At 35.4% G+C, this 16,613-nt stretch overlaps 1 protein-coding gene across 1 annotated transcript; it reads right to left on the bottom strand.

The window, feature by feature from the left end:
- Positions 1-432: 432 nt before the first annotated feature.
- Positions 433-2,613, bottom strand: LOC125809260 (protein PHOTOSYSTEM I ASSEMBLY 2, chloroplastic). The gene is made up of 4 exons (XM_049488924.1): positions 2,388-2,613; positions 1,392-1,451; positions 786-832; positions 433-702 (listed from the first exon to the last, which is right to left on the bottom strand). The coding sequence occupies exons 1-4, from the start codon at positions 2,559-2,561 to the stop codon at positions 615-617; spliced, it is 369 nt and encodes a 122-aa protein (XP_049344881.1). The 5' UTR covers positions 2,562-2,613; the 3' UTR covers positions 433-614.
- Positions 2,614-16,613: the final 14,000 nt, after the last annotated feature.

Genomic DNA, 16,613 nt, shown 5'->3' with positions numbered 1-16,613 from the left:
AGTGTGCGTTAACTGTTGCTCAGCCAATGTTGACTGCAAACTTTTTCGACAGGATAATTCTGTCAAGTGCATTGGAGTAGCATAAATTCATAATAAAATGTGACACTCAATAAAATCCAATAAATGTCTCAGTTTATATTGACTCACATGATTTTTAATGTCAATGGAATTATCCTTCATATATATATTATAACACAGGCGAATTCAAGATTTGAAATCTCGGGTGCACCAATATTAAGCTAAGAAAGAGTTAGGTTCTACCTGAGATAGAACACTGGTTGCGTGATGTTTCACGGTACAATGCAAAGTGTCATTTCATGATTTTTTCTGAAGTTAACGGGTGCACGCACACCCTACATAAACATGTGGGTCCACCTCGGTTTCTACGGGTTCAATAGTTTATGTTTGATCAATTTTTCACACAACCATGCATAGTGAAATTTGTTTGGTATCTAATTTAAATAATTAATCTTATGACAAGTTGCACTATGTGTGACACTTGAAAGATCGATATATGGGGGATCGAGGAGCGTGATTTTTCCTGCAGTACACTAGAGTATTGTATCGAAAATATAAAAAAGAAAGAGATATTAAGAATTGAATCCACACGTCTACTATCTTTCACCGCGTTGTTCTGGAGTAAGTCCTCCTTTTCCACAAACTGGACAACTCTTCAACCCAAACCCTTGGCAATCAAAACACCTACAAAGTTTATGTATGTTTATTAAGTTTTTAAGTTTAACAAAATTTGGTAGAGATTTTATTTTTTGAAAGGAAAAACTTACTTCCATCTTTCAAATATGTTCCCATTCTTCTTATTCTTTCCTGTTCCCTGGACCAAGATAGAAGCAAACAAAGATAATTAATGAATGATTTAGGCCTTCTTTTAGCTCTTTCAATTAAGACTTGAATAGCTTTTTTTCTTTTTTCATCATTTTACCAGTGTAATGCAGAGGATTTATCACAATTAAACGAAATAGAAATTAACCACCGATAAATTCGTAGTTAAATAACAAAAAAATATTGCTAATTTTATTTAGTGACATATCGTAAAAATATTGTTAGTTACAAGCAATTTAACGATAGATTAATTACAAATCTCGTAATTAATTTCAATTTTTTGAAAAACACTCAAAATTACTTTTTCAGTGTAATTATAAACTTTTAAGGAATAGATTGTAATTTTGCCTTAAAAGTATGTGATTTCTGTAATTTGCCCTTTTAATAATAATAATAACAAATAAAAAAACTCTCATCAAACACCTCAAATTTCTAAAATAAGTATTTTTTAAAAATTAAAACAATATTTTTAACTTGCCAGATTTAGGCTTAATTATCTAAATATGTTAGTGTTAAGGGATCCCTAGTGTTAATTAGATAGAAATACGTACCTTGCATCCGGGACACTCTATTGCACCTTTACCTCCGCATCCTTCGCACCTATTCCCAATCTAAAGTATCCATAATTAATACACATCTAAACATTTAATAACTCCAACAATAATATTTTGCAACTAATTATAGAACTCCTCTACAAACAAAATAAAAACTACTAGTTTACTCATCCATATACACTCAAGGTAGACTTTTATAATATATTATATTATGGTCACCACATATGTCTTAGGCAGAGGTGAATCTAGAATTTCAAGAAGACGGGTGCATCATTGTCAGGGGCGGCTCTGTCCCTTTAAGAAAAAAGGCAACTAATTTAGGCTTTCAAATTTAAGGGGCCTTATTTATTTTAGCAATAATAAATATAGGTTTTTCATAAGAAAAATATTAAATACATTTGCAAAATAAATAAATTTGATTATAAGAAAAAGTTTTTAAAAGGGTGAATGCAGAAATTTTTTTATGAATAAAATAAATGCAAGGTCGTGAAAGTGGAAAACTGACACTCAAACCAGTGAACCATCTAGTTGTTTGTGTTTATGGGTTCCTTCAGTTGCTATTTGATATATTTTTAAAATTATACAAGTAATACATCGAGTTTTGTCGGATGACCACGGGTTCAGGTGACCCATTTCTTAAGCTTAAATTCCCCCCTGGTCTTAGGCACCATACATAAAGACAAACCCTTTAACTTGACCTCAGATGACATTACTTTAGATGTGCACAAGTAGATACACATATTCTGCATGACATAATATACATTGGACGACACATAGGATGCAAATAAGACGCATATATTTATTTGTTTAACTAATTTATACACCCAAAATTTGAAGGCATAAATACAAGCGGAAGCCAAATTAAAGCGGACATTTATCTATTATGCCAACATCTTACCTCTAATCTTCAAAATTGAGTATGCAATTATTATTATTATTATTAAAGTTAACTATGTAAGTGAACAAGTGATTAGAAGAAAATTAGTGACTCACTGATTTAAGTGAAAAGCCTCCAGACTTTGCAGCGGAAGTAACAAATCTCTGGCCTCTCAAATTTAGTGTATTGAATTGTGAAATTGTTGGAGTAATTGAAGAATTGGCAAAGCAGCAACAAATGGGAACATTAGCCATTTTTTCCTGCTTCAAAAAGGACACACATTTTTTCATTTAATTTTTGTGCATCTTAAAGTGTTGTGTGGAAATGGATAACGTGCTTACACCATCCACATATTCTTTGACCCTATTCATTTGTATAAAAAAAAAAAAAAAAAGAGAACCTCGGGTCTAAGGGTAGGGCTGACAATGGACCGGGTATCGGACCACTTGATCATTTTTTTTTGGGAATAGGAATAGAACCAGATTCACGAAAACCGGTTTTGTTGTTGGAATCGAGTCCAACAGAATTTTTTGTTGATTCTGCCCTGGTCCAATATATAACGATGTGGAACTGGGTCGAATCAGTTTTGATTCTAGTTCAAACCGACTTTTTAAAATGTTTATCTATATATTACATTTTTTTAAAATGTTTATTAACTTAATAACTTTATTAAAGATATATATATTTATACTCTTTTGAAATTTTTGTAAGTTTTTTTAAAATGTTTATTAACTTAATAACTTTAATAAAGCTATATAATTTATACTCTTTTGAAATTTTTGTAAGTTTTTCTTCATAGCTTTTAAAATAGTTTTTTTTTCTTTTAAAAAAAAGGTGACCAAGCTTTTAAAATAGTTTGTACTTAATTCTATAAATTTTTTAAATCAAATAGGTCAGTATTAACTTTATTATAGAACTTCAATTTTTTAAAAGTTATAGAATTAATTTTCAATTTTGAACTTAAAAAATTGTAAAAATTCTAAGTCCTTGATCCTTCACACGGTCCGTAAAGTGGACCGTAGAGGGAAGGGACCTCAACCAGTACTCACTGGCCCGCAGTCCACAGCCCACTTGACGGGCAGTGGTCCCTTTGACGGTCCGTCATAGGGTCCGTGGAAGGCCCCCGTCAGATTTTAAGTTGGGGTCGTTTTGGTATTTTCCCCTATGCGTAGGACACCTAAACTACGTCGTTTTAACCAGTTCAAGCCTAGTAACTTAGTCAGAACTTACCCAAAACGATTATTCTCCCAAAAATCATCAAACTTAGAGCAAAAAGGAGAAGAAAGAAGCAATAACCTCTCAAGAACTAGCAGAAGAGTCTCTTCAATTCCAGCCCTGAAATCGAAAGATTTCTCCGTGAAATTCGTCACCAGGTACGTGAGATTTCATTAGTGGATTCCTTTCATCCACTAGGTCCCTAGAATTCAGTCAGTTCCTTGATTCTACATAGCTTGTTTAGACCTAAGGTTTGTAAAACCTTGGAGAATTGTTGTGATTTAGCTGTTATAGTACTCTTAATCGAAATATCATATTTTCTTGGAAAAGTTGCTTAATTCCTTGTATGAAACTCAGAACCCTAGTTTGTATGAATTATCTTAGTTCATGAATTATACTTGCTAGGTAAGTTAAACAGATAATCATGCTCTAGATATCGAATGTCACATTATCAGTTTATAAATGTTGCATTCTCATATAGCATGTCAATATTTTGAGCTATTCAGTATTTCAGTACATTTCAGTCATATACATATTCAGTTGGGAGTAGACTTACCATAGAGCTGGACTAGGGTTCATCGTAACCTCATAGTCCTAGAATTACGTGCCCCCGTAGGTATAAGTCCCCTTTGTTGGGCATCATATTTAGTGATCACGCCAGTCATGCCTTTATATCCCTGGCAAGGTATATTGGGTCCTCTCGATGGGGCGTATATATCGGACTCCACGTTCAGCTCACGTGGTTTTATGTCGGTTAATAGTAGCTCCCATAGTCAGACTCTAGTGCATTTGACCAGGTTTTCAGTTAGACTTCAGTATTCAGTCTCAGCATGTTATGTTAATGATCAATACTTGGTCATTGCATTCATTTCAGTTCATTTCAGTATATTTCAGTAGTATTATTATTCTATTTAGATTATGTCATTACTCAGTTAGGTTTTGTTCAGCTTATATGTTTGTTCAACTATTATCCATATCCTGCATGCTCAGTACATTCCAAGTACTAACGCATACTCTGCGCTACATCATTTCATGATGTAGGTTCAGGTCCTCAGCATCCAGATCACGCGTACATCGGTTCCCGATCCATATTCAGCAGCTTCAGTGGTGAGTCCTCATACTTCGAGGACAATAGACATGTTTTCCATTTCAGTCTTTTATTTCAGTTTTGCTAGAGTTAGTTGGGGGCATGTCCCAACAACTCTAGTCAGTAGAGGCCTTTTCAGACATAACATTAGATTCAGCTTTAGTTTTGAGTGAATGTTCAGTATCATTAAACTTTTAGAAGTTATATATATACTCAGATCAGTATTGGGTATTCCCCATCTTTCAGTTATCTCATCTTTTAGCTTCCGCATAGTATCTCTTTACTCGGTTGTTTTTAGTATGCTTATGATATGCCAGCTTCAGAGTTAGCTTGGGTTCACTCGTGATCCTAGGTCCCGTGTTTACGTCAAGGGGCTAGCCTCAGGGCGTAACATGAATGCATCAAGGAATTCAATGGCATATGTGATGGCCTTGTATCCATTCACAAACTTATGGATGCAGATAGAAAAGTAATCAATTTTGCTAAAAGTTTAGGTCTCAAATACAAGACCTTTAGGACTATCATGTTATATAAGGCACCATATCCCACCCTTAATCAATTTATTAATACTCTCGGGGGTTTTGACAAAAGGGAAGATTAAGAAGAGGTGCCACAACAAAACCATAACATGGTTCTTTGCCCAAAGGGGCAAGAGAAGAGAAAACAACAACTTCAACTCCAGAGACAGAAGTTTCAAGCCTGCTGGACAAGGAACAGGTTTTCAGAACAACCAATATGAACCAGGTTCTCCGAACAATCAAAGTTCCTCAGTGAAAATAAGGAGAAGATCAATACTAAGTCATGTCAAATATGTGGTACGAATAACCATATTGCTCTTAAGTGTTTTTATAGGTGGGACTACTCGTATCAATCTGCACATAAACTATCACAAGCAACGACTTGACATCACATTCATACCGAAGCATTGACAAAAACAAGTTTTTGCTGGATTTTCAAAGCAAGCTAGGAGTAACCGTTCCTTCACTCTCTAGCTTGAGGGGAAGTGTTGAAGATAAAGGAAACTGGAGACATGGAACAGGCTGAACAACCTGGTCCAATCAACATGTACAACAGATTTAGAGTCACTCTAGGTTTATGTCACTTATATCGACTAGGTTGCTACTTCTTGTACTAGCTGAATTCAACTAGGATTAGATTATGACTAGGATTATATTATTTATAATTGCTTTATTATTATAATAGTAATAGGTATTGTAGTAGGACTCTAAGTGTAGTTAACTTAGGACTTTACAATTCTCTCCCTATATAAGAATCATGTACTCAACAATTTTAATTATCAATACAATCCTTGATTTCTCTAGTCCTAGATGTGAGAATTCTACAAATGGTATATATGTGGTCGTTGATGAGTCCACAAATTGGACTCATTTGGGGTTAGGTTTTAATAGATTTAGTGTCCTCAAATGCATGTTTTGTCTAAAACAATTGATAAAATACCTTAAGTTTCAGGTATTTAGACTTGGAGACAAAGGCATGGACACAATTGAGCAAAAAGGAACAAAGGAAGTTGAAAGAACAGAGAAATGAAGATGTGCGGATCGCCAAAGCCATTCGGAGTGTCGCCAAATGATCTCACCTCGCCTTTTGTTCCAGCGTGTTGAGCCCTAAAAGAAAGGATCAAATCGGTGGTGAAAAGGAGCAGTCGGCGTGTCGCCGAGTAGTTCTGTGAAGCAGTACTATGTCTCCCAATGATCCAAAACATGACGATGTTAAAGACTAACTCAAGACGGCATTAAACCAAACCAAAGAGCGAATCGCCGAGTTGATCGGCGATTCCGACTAATGTCGCCGAGTGATCCGCTGCAGCACAAATCTTTAAAAACTATAATACTCATTGAGAGTTGTAGATTAATATCAGATTTTTAATATATAATTTTAAACATAGAATTTTGAGTGCTATGTTTGGAGAGGGTTTTGAAGAACTTGAAGATTCAAAGGGTTTCAACTCCAAGAATTTGGACTTGGGTCTTGTAGATTTTTCACTCTTTGCTTGTTTTGAGACTTAAATCTTCATACCCATTTGAATGCAAACTCATTTTGGTATAAATTTCTATCTCTTTTACATGTGTAGCTAAAACCTCAATTTTTGGGGTGTGATTTTGTGAATATGGGTTAGATTAATTGTTGGGTCTTGCTTGTTGATGGTTTATTTGTTGTTTAGATGTGATTTCGTTTAGTAGTTGTGGTGGAACTTAATGAAATTATAGTTGCAAATACGATTTCACCTTTGTGTTTTTGGCTTGCTCGAGAGAAAGGTCGTAAAACTAAGACTACTAAATTGATGGCCAATGAGAGTGGGTCGACATGAGGTTCAGCTCGAGAGAGTGAACCCTAGTCATTCTCCCACACATATCAGCTCGAGAGTGAGTGGGCTAAGGCGGAGGTTGTTCTTCATGCGGCAAGTGGGTATTCGAGAGGAACCCATTTGATTCGGGATAAGTTGCTCAAGAGAGAATTTACCCTCACTATAGTCTAGCCTAGTCACAAATACTCAACGGATTTACTATCTAAAGCATGTACCCAATAGTCTAGTCTATCCCGTATTCCTATCACATCCCAAGAATCCCTTCTCCATATTCGTATCTCTCCTTATTTTTGTTGTTTTCGCTTACTTGTCACAAAGACCCATTGATAATTGATGCTTGCATCACTCCTTAGATTTAACATGATTATATACGATAATATTTTTAGCTATGACTAATTAGAATTAAATTTTATTTTTCTATTAATACTCAAGCCCACTCCCTTGGGACTCGACCCCAACCCTTGGTCGGGTTACTTTACTATTGTATGATTGTTATGCTGTAATTTTCATATCTATAGAAAAATCACTTTGAAATGTTCTAAGTATAAAACGTTTTAAAAATATACTTAGAAAAGAGTCGCCACTTAATTTTTTAAAGAAATTAAGAAAACATATAACTTTCAAAGATTTAAACAGAAAAAAAATCATTTGAAAATACCAAAGAGGGTTCGGGGTTCAATTTGCACTTCGAGAAGGGTTTAAGCATTCGAAGTGTCCGCTAACATGCGGTTGACCTACGACTTGACTAAAATATATTTGACTATTTTTAGAAATATAATGATTTAACATAAAGATAATAACTTACAATATTTGATTGATTTTGAGAAAATAATTAAATAAATGACACATTTTATTTTTTATTTTTTAGAGAAAATGATTCAAAATGAAACATTTGACTCGAAATATAAGTGATTAGAATATTAATAAAACTAGATTAATTAGAATTCATTTTTAAAATAATAATTTAAACCAATTTAGTCAATTAAAGCATGGGAACTATTTTAAATTGACTGAAGATTAAGTAAAAGTTTTCAATAAAAGTACAAGGGTTGACAAAAAAGGGAAAAACTTAATTAAAATAAACTTAACATAAATAATATGGTTCATCTTTTGGGGAATTTAATTAAGTTATTTAAAAGTTAGAGTTAAATAATAAAAAAATATATATATAATCACACAATTGAATAAGTTAAGAGTAAAGGAGAAATGAATTTGGGCCCTTCTTGGGCCTGCTGCAACTGATTTGGGCCTCAGCTTAATGTCTGCCCTTAGAGACCTTGTGTATACGTCAAGCGTATATTTTTGTATGCAGGTCGTTTCTAAGCCCTTTTCTTGTATATTGAACCGTATATCAACTATATACAGCCTGCTCTGACGCCTCCGACCTGTAACTTTATTTTTGGACACATATTTTCTGTCCTGAACCGATATATCAGTGTATAAACGCTGTATACAGTATGTATACAGCCCATTACGGGTTTTTGAACTTATTTTCAGCAACATGTTGGGTCTTCAGGACCTGTAACAGCTTCCGAATATATAGGGGCTGACTCGATAAAAGAAATTTGGGCCTTTATGGCTCATCCGAAATGCAAATATTGAGTCCGTGAGAACTTGGGCAGATTTTATGCAACAAAAAAAAAAAGATAACCAAGAATTAGAATAGAGATAAAATTCCAACAAACGACAATCAAGTAATCAATTCAAGATAGAAGTAAACACATAAATCACTTTAGGAGATACGAACATAATTGCAAAATAAAAGCACTTCTAAACAAAAGACGAAAGGCTTATATCCAAAGAAATAAGATAGTTGCAGCAGTTAATTAAGATTAAAACAAGCCAATTAATCCAATGAGCTTCTTAACTAAGTAGGAAGATATAACATCGACTAAGTGAGGCAAAGCAAGATTAAAAGTGAACTAAAAAAAATTATGGCCACATACAACTATATTCTGGCAAAAAAGGCTAAGGACGAAAATAGTCATTTATGTTGTCCCACAACCCATATATATATATATATATATATATATATATATATAAACAAAAAAAATAAAAAATAAAAAAATCACAGCTTAAATCTTGTAACCTACCCAGTACTTTCTTAGTGCATTAAAAAAGAAAAGAAAAAAACAACGATACAAGGTAGTATCCAACTATGACAACAGCATGGTAATTAGGCGTATTCGATCCAAGAGAAAATAAATGAACTCAAACAACCACTCAACATAAGTCGGTATAATCTTGTTTACATATCAAAACCATCGACAAACACAAACTTGGTCCCTTAATTTAAAAATGAACAAACTAAGAGACCCAACACGATGAAATATAGCCACGACAACTCAAATTATACTAAAAGAGGTCAGCATAGTATATTTGAAATATTAACACCAACAAACTCATACTGCAGGCGAACCTTAGGACAGAGTCTTAAACAGAACACAAGAAAGCTCCTATTTAACCGATTGACGTATATATATATATATATATATATATATATATATTACATGAGATTGGGCTAACATTGAATACTTCATTTTCAAGAATAGTAGGACAAACATAGGGCAAAAAATGAGAGCTTCTTGAGTTAGTCAATACTTAAGCTAACAAAGATAAATTAAATAGACAAGCATTGACTACATAATTTCAAATCACCTAGCAAATTAACTAAAACAAAAAATTAAAAAAAAAACAAACTGATTCAATTTAAAATGAACTAAAAAAAACTGAACAAACTATAATATTAAACGAGCATAATATCATAAATGAATCAAAGCATCATATACACAAAGAACAAAACAACAGAATATTACCTCTTCCGGAGCAGCGACCGGAGACAACAAGCTTGAGAGGGCAACGATTCTTCCACCACAAAAGCCAAATATGAATAGCAAACCAAGAAAATCTGAGCGGCGACCTTCTCGGAAACATAGAACAAGAGAGCTAAATATAAAATTTTAAGTGTAAAATCACTATTGCCAAAGAACTCAAACTAGAAAAAACTTTTTTTTTCTCCTCTAACCGATTGAATAATAGACTATTTATAGAGAATTGAGATCAATTTTGGGGGGGAAATTGATTGATGATTTAGAATTAATTTGAATTTCCTTTGCTCTTTGGCAATAGTGGAAGGGATGGTGATTTCTTCTGAAAAAAGGGGAAAAATGAGATGGGGCGACTGGATTTCTTCGCGGATTTTTTGGGTTTGCTCGCTGGTGTTGTTGGGTCTAGTCGCTTAGGGAAGAAGATGAGGCAGTTGGGTCGGTTACTGTTTGCTGGGTTTTGCAAGCAAAGAAGGAGAAGAAATGTGCAGGAAGTGGGGTCATTTGGTGTTGATGTTGTATTGCTGCTGTATTTGGGATTGATGTACGTGTTTGGATTGCTGGGAATTGGGAATTAAAGGTGGGCTGGGCATTGGGTCATTAAAGAATAGGCTGGGTCAGGTTAAAGGGAAAAGGGAGTGGGTTGAGAGTTGATTTGGGCTGCTGGAAAATTTCTAGGTAGGCCCAAAATTTATCTTCTAAGAAGGTTTAATAAAAAGCTAGATTTGGCATTGAGATTTTGGACAAATGAATTACAAAATTAGCCAACTTATCGACCAAATTGAATTTAACTTGCAAAATGGCTAAAATCTAAATGAGATGAATTTAAACAAGATTAATTAACAAGCTTCTTAAATTTAACAAAAAATAATAATTAACCTAATCAAACTAATTAATTCAAAAACATACCTATAATTCAAACTAAATTAAATAAGTGAAGTATTTAACGTTAAAAATAAATGAAATATTTTCAAGATAGTTTTCAAGATTTGTGAAATATATTAGTTACATACGTACTAAAACATATTTATTATTTGATATATTTAAAATATTATAATAGTGAGTAAAATTCTTAAATTATCTTGAAACATATTTTGAATTTTTATAAAATCAATTGTTTCAAATTGTTTGAAATTAAAGAAATTTGAAAATTAATTCTTATCGGGGAGGGTCAAAATTGGGTGTCAACAACGATCGTAGACACTTGCATTGGAAGTTGTGTCTTAATTACGCAAATATCAAAATGGTGCTGCTGCCGGGGAGGGGGAGTGGTGTTATTTGAGAATTTTTAGTTTAGTAAAAAATTTGTTCTTCTTAGTTGTAGTTTACTCACTTAATCTTTAGTTTTGTTTTGTTTGCTTGTGTGAATATTTCACAAAGCATGAGTGTTAACGGTAGCAATGGTAGCCAGGTGGGCCACCAAGACGATATCAAAAATTTCAATGATGTCCAAGAGCCCAACATCAATGGTCTCCATCACATGGGAGGCATTGGAGCTATTCGGTTACCTCCAGCTGAGGGAAATGCAGTGTTCCACATAACGATCACGATGTTGCAACTCTTGCAACTAAAGGGACTTTTCAGCAGGTTGGCTCACGAGGATCCTCACGAGCATCTTCGGAACTTCGTGGATGTGTGCGGACCATTCTCATTCAAAAACATATCTCAGGAGTCAGTCTGGTTAAGATTATTCCCTTTCTCTCTGATGGGAGAGGCTTGCAAATGGCTGGCTGAGTTGCCGCGTGAATCCATCACTTCCTGGGAGGAATTGGTAACTGCATTTCAAGTGGGATTTTTCCCTCTCTCAAAGATGATGACCCTTTGGGATGGTATTCAGAGCTTTAAGCGTCTGGAAGGAGAGCCTCTGCATGAAACTTGGTTACGGTTCAAAAGGTTGGTGCTTCAATGCCCAACCCATGGTTTACCCAATAATGTGCTGCTTCAGTACTTTTACCGGAGTTTAGACTCTGTAAACAAAGGGGTCACTGACCAACTTTCACTTGGAGGCTTAATGCAACAGCCATATGTAGTAGCAGCTCAACTTTTAGATGGCATGACAACCATCAACAGAGCGTAGTACACTCGCGAGGACCAAATCTCTCATCTCACCTTCAAACTATCTAAGGAGCAAATTGAAAAAAATCATGAGAGAGACCAAAACATAGCCAAGATCATGACACAACTTGATATTTTATCCAAAAATGTCATGAGGGATGGTGCTCGTTGTGTCAATGTCGTGGGGGTCAGGTGTGAAAATCCCGAGGAGATGAAGTTTGAAGCCTTGTATAACGAAGAGGTACATTTTTTAGCCAACCAAGGCGGTGGTTATCGTTCAAACTACCCAAGGCAGGGTGGTAACCAAGGTTGGGCTAGAGACGAAGGCTGGAAGGATCGAGATCGTGAATGGAGGGACCGTAATCCAAATTGGAAGGATGGGAGAAGGATAGTTATGTGCCTCCCCATGAGCGCCAAAAGCCTAAGGACTCGGAAGGTGGTAGGTCTGAGGATATGCTCTCACGTATCCTCAGCAAAGTTGAACGGTCAGACAAAATGTTAAAAGGTATGAAATAAGATGTGTCCACCCTTAGCTAGACCGTCACCTCCCATTCAGTTTCGATCAAGCAGTTAGAGACCAAAATGGGTCATATCTCGTCTCACCTAAATTCGAGACAGCAAGAGGGTTTGCCTAGTGACATTATGGTCAACCCCAAAAATGAGGTTTGAAGGAGGACTGACGTCGTGCCATGACATTAACTAAGACACTATTTGAGAGGCAACCCAAAGCCCTTTATTGCTTTATATTACTTTGATAAAATAATGGTGTCTTGATTGTGCATATGGAAGTGTGGAAAGTGATCGAAAAGTGCATATTGATGAGCAACAGGTCCAATCAGCGAATCGTTGAATGGTTTGGCAACCCCGAACTAGACCGCCGATTAGACTCAAGACCAACTTAGATTGGAGTCTGTAAAACTCGGTGAGCACAGGAAATGCTTGGCGAATCGCCGACCATGTCGGCGATCCCGATGGAGACCGTTGTTTGGACTCCCCAATTAACTGGGGGATTCTGTAAAAATGGGCGAAGAATGTGATTGTTCGGCGTGACACCGAATGGTTCGGCGCTCACTACTAATGTCGTCGAGTGGTCAAGAACTGGACGGTTTTTCAAGACAAAGGTTTAAAAGTTTCAATTTCCTACGCTCTCTCTCATTTTCAAAATTTACAAACTCACACCTAGTTTTACTTTCCATATTGTTGCATCTCTATTGTATTTTGGTTGATTTGTGCTCGAAATTGGATTACCTTGCCGCCTAGCATTACAATCATTTCGTAGTCAGCACAAAAGGTTAGTTTTCTATGCCTAAAATTTATTTCATTAAAATTTATGCTCATTTGCAATAACTAGATCTTGTTGAAAGTATTCTGACCTTGCCGGATAGGACTAGATTGTTTACACGCATGCTTTAATTTGACAACCTTGTTCGAGTAGTTATGACTATTGAATTCCTGTGATTGTATGCCTTAATTTGGATGAAAAATTGTGGGTTATGCATAAGTGTCGCTGGGTTTGAGCTTAATTTGGCTATTGCATATTTTGATTTTGCTTTTGGGGGTTGCGGGGTTGAATTCGAGAAGATGGGTTGAAAATAGGTATGTTGAGCCGTTTGGCGAGCTGGATTGAGCTCGTTGAACCCCTCGGCGGATCGCCTAAAGTCCCCAGCTCGCCTTTAATTTAGTAATAAATGTGTTGTTAATTCTGTAACTTTCGGTGAGAAGTTGAAGGTCGCCAAAGACTTTCGGCAACTCGTCGATAGTCTCGCTTCACCCTTATCAACTCCCCTGAATCTCTATGTACTGTAGCTTTCAGTGGACTAACTCTAAATCACCGAATGATATCGGTGACTCGCCGAAAGAGTCGGCAAAGCCTAGCAGTGCTTTTATCAAAGTTTCCTCTAACTTCTCTTCGAGATTTTGCAGATATGACCAAACCTAAAGCTGCTGAAAGAATAACGCCAGCTCAAGAGAAGTCCAAAGAAATTACGATAAAGGAAGATGCAGTTACGTCGAAAGGAAAAGCTTCGAAACTACCCATAACTAATGGGAAAGGCAAGGGCAAAAGGCCCACTCCTGCCAGGAAAACCATCACCCTAGACCCTTATACTCCTCCATGGGCCAGGGGATTTTGCAGAGCAGTGCACGTCTTTCTGGCAGACTCACAATCAACAGATCTTGTTGTTCCCCCTGAGGTGACCTCGAGCATTAATGCTCCAACTGATAGAGAGACTGCATAGCCAATATTCCCTCTTTACCTCCCTCTCTGTCTTTATTTATTTTACATTTCGAATTGTGTGTTATTTGCATTTGAGGACAAATTGCTTTCATTTGTGGTGGGGTGAGGCCCACCTTTGTGTGCTATTGATGTTTGTGTTTTGTCGATATATTTTGGGTTGTTATGTTTAAAATTGTGTAGATAATATGTTTTTGTGGATGTTTAAGCTTGTGACTCCTTTTATTTTAAATTGCAAAATGATTTTGACCCGTCCGAAATTTTTGCCACCTCTCGTGTTTTGAATGTGGCTATTATTTTGCAAAATATGAGTCTCGGTTCCGATCAATACCAATGACTTGAATAGTGCTCTCAATCGAACGAACATGAATGCGTGGCTACGATGAGGTCAAATGAAGTCGCATAGACAATATGTGAACTCTTTGCATCTCGTTATGACTAGCCTATTATCGAATTGAGTCTCTTGTGATGATCATTGCACACTAGAGAAAGTGTGGAGTCTTGTTTGACTGATAGTGCCAATGCCTAGTGTGATGAGCTTACCTGTGAACTATGCATGATGGATCCTAGAATTTGCCCCGTTAGTCCGGTCAACTAAGTAAGGCTATTTCTTGATATGATATTAGGCAACGTTAAAGAGTGTGAGCCAATATGACATATACCTCTTTAGTGGCCTACTTTGTGAGTGTGTGTGAACCTCTTTTGAACACTCTTTGAGCTTTCCCTTTATTTGGAAGAAACTTGGTGAAAGCAATGACCTTTCTTTATCCATCACCCATAATCCTCATGAAGTTGAATAGCCAACTTAGGCCAAAAGCCTAAGTTGGGGGTGTAGTGAAAAGATAGGGGAAAGTCAAGAAGTGCAAGGAAAGTCTCCTCTTACCCATGGTTTTGAGAAAATGGAACCCCTCCATATAAAAAAAAATAGAGAAAAGAGAAAGAAAAAGAAAAATAATGAAAAATAAAGTTGTGGAATAAAGTACAAAAGAAATGGGGTTCCCAAATAATCCATGGAAAGGGAATAATAGGATGACTATGAGCACTAATGAGAATGATGACAGATAAGGAAAGGAAGTGTTGTGAGCACCACATTTCATGATAATATATTTTTCTATTAAAAATACATTTTATAAATACAATTTTTATTTATTAATATATTATGAGTTGAATTTTTTTGCCTAATTCTTATGTTTGTTGATATTTTGGTTTCTCTTAAAATATTAACTCCACTACTAAATTACATATTTTCAATTAAGTAGTTTCTTACTCACTTAAAAATTATAAACTATATATCAATTAAAATGTAGATAACTTTAATAATAAAATTTATTTTACTTTGAAAAACTTAAAATAGAAGTTTTATTTTTAAACTTAAAAAGATGGAAGTTTTATTTTTAAGCTAAATAAGATGAAAGTTTTAGTTTTAAGCTAAACAGGATGAAAACTTTATTTTTAAGCTGAATAAGATGAAAATTTAATTTTAAAGTTGAATAGATGAAAGTTTAATTTTTAAAACACACGACACAATCATGGAAATGCACACATAAAAATACTTAAGCTAAATAACATGAAAATTTTATTTTTAAGAAGGAATAACTAAAACTTGCAAAAAATGTAAAATAAATAAATAAGGTGGCTGGTATTTTTGTAAACAAATAATTCTTTGAAATTATGTAATGATTATAAGTTTGAATATAACAAACCAAACACGCAATAAACACTATTCTCAAATTAACATCACAGCATAACTGTAACACCTCGGATTAAAAAATGGTAGAATAGCAGCTTTCTTCAGGATCTGGTGTCAGTTCCGACGGAGCCACCTACGGCACGTAGACTGACACACGGACCATAGGCTAATGTCGTGGTTGGCCAGCACAAGATCCCAAAATGTCAAGTTTCAGTACTTTTTTATGGTTCACTAGGATGGTATGTCGTTCAGTGTACGAGTCGTGAGTAGGGTTCGTAGGTGAGTCTCAGACTTAGAAGAATTTTGAGGTAAAAAGTTGAGACCCACACATGTGGTCCACGGCCCGTCAATGGACCCACGAGACGTAGGTGGGACCCATGGTTGGGGCCTAGAGATCTAGTCTTTGACCCCAAACGACGCCCAACCAAAATGATCTGTGGCCTGACCAACGGACCGTCAGTCTGGCCGTCGAAGGGTGTCGACAGTTATTTTCTAACGGTCTTTTGGATATTTTCTTAATTATTCTAGTAACACCTTGCTAAGTGAAAGATCTAGAATTAGAAAGAGTCATTTTTTGAAAGAATGGAAAATCTGGAATCTTGTTTAAGTTATGTTAAGTTTGAGTTTTGGGTCAACTTTAAACGACCATAACTCCTATATCAGGATGAGTTAGGTGTACTACAAGATACCTTAGGAAATATCTTTGGATTATATTTCCAACACCACTCAATTTTCTCAATTTCGAGTTTGTATGAAGGAGATATGCCCATTTGAAGTCGGAGTGTTTAGATAAGGAAAGTCTAAACCGGATTTTGGAAGAGTATTATGGTATTTTCCTTACCCAATTAATTTATTTTGTTTTTAGTCAATTAATTAGGTTCAAAACTGAATTGATTCAGTTTGCACAATTG

This window comes from Solanum verrucosum, unplaced genomic scaffold, assembly GCF_900185275.1.
Source record: "Solanum verrucosum unplaced genomic scaffold, falcon-dt-bn FXZP01000062.1, whole genome shotgun sequence".
NCBI classification, from domain to species: Eukaryota; Viridiplantae; Streptophyta; class Magnoliopsida; order Solanales; family Solanaceae; genus Solanum; species Solanum verrucosum.
The sequence above is the reverse complement of the archived record's forward strand: the minus strand, read 5'-3'. Positions and strand labels throughout refer to the sequence as shown.

Bases quoted from the DNA above. Each gene is read 5' to 3' on its own strand.
- LOC125809260 (XM_049488924.1), bottom strand. From the start codon at position 2,561: ATGAAAAAATGTGTGTCCTTTTTGAAGCAGGAAAAAATGGCTAATGTT. The intron at 1,452-2,387 runs GTGAGTCACTAA...TGGATACTTTAG, and splicing joins GAGGCTTTTCACTTAAATCA to ATTGGGAATAGGTGCGAAGG. The intron at 833-1,391 runs GTACGTATTTCT...ATCTTGGTCCAG, and splicing joins TAGAGTGTCCCGGATGCAAG to GGAACAGGAAAGAATAAGAA.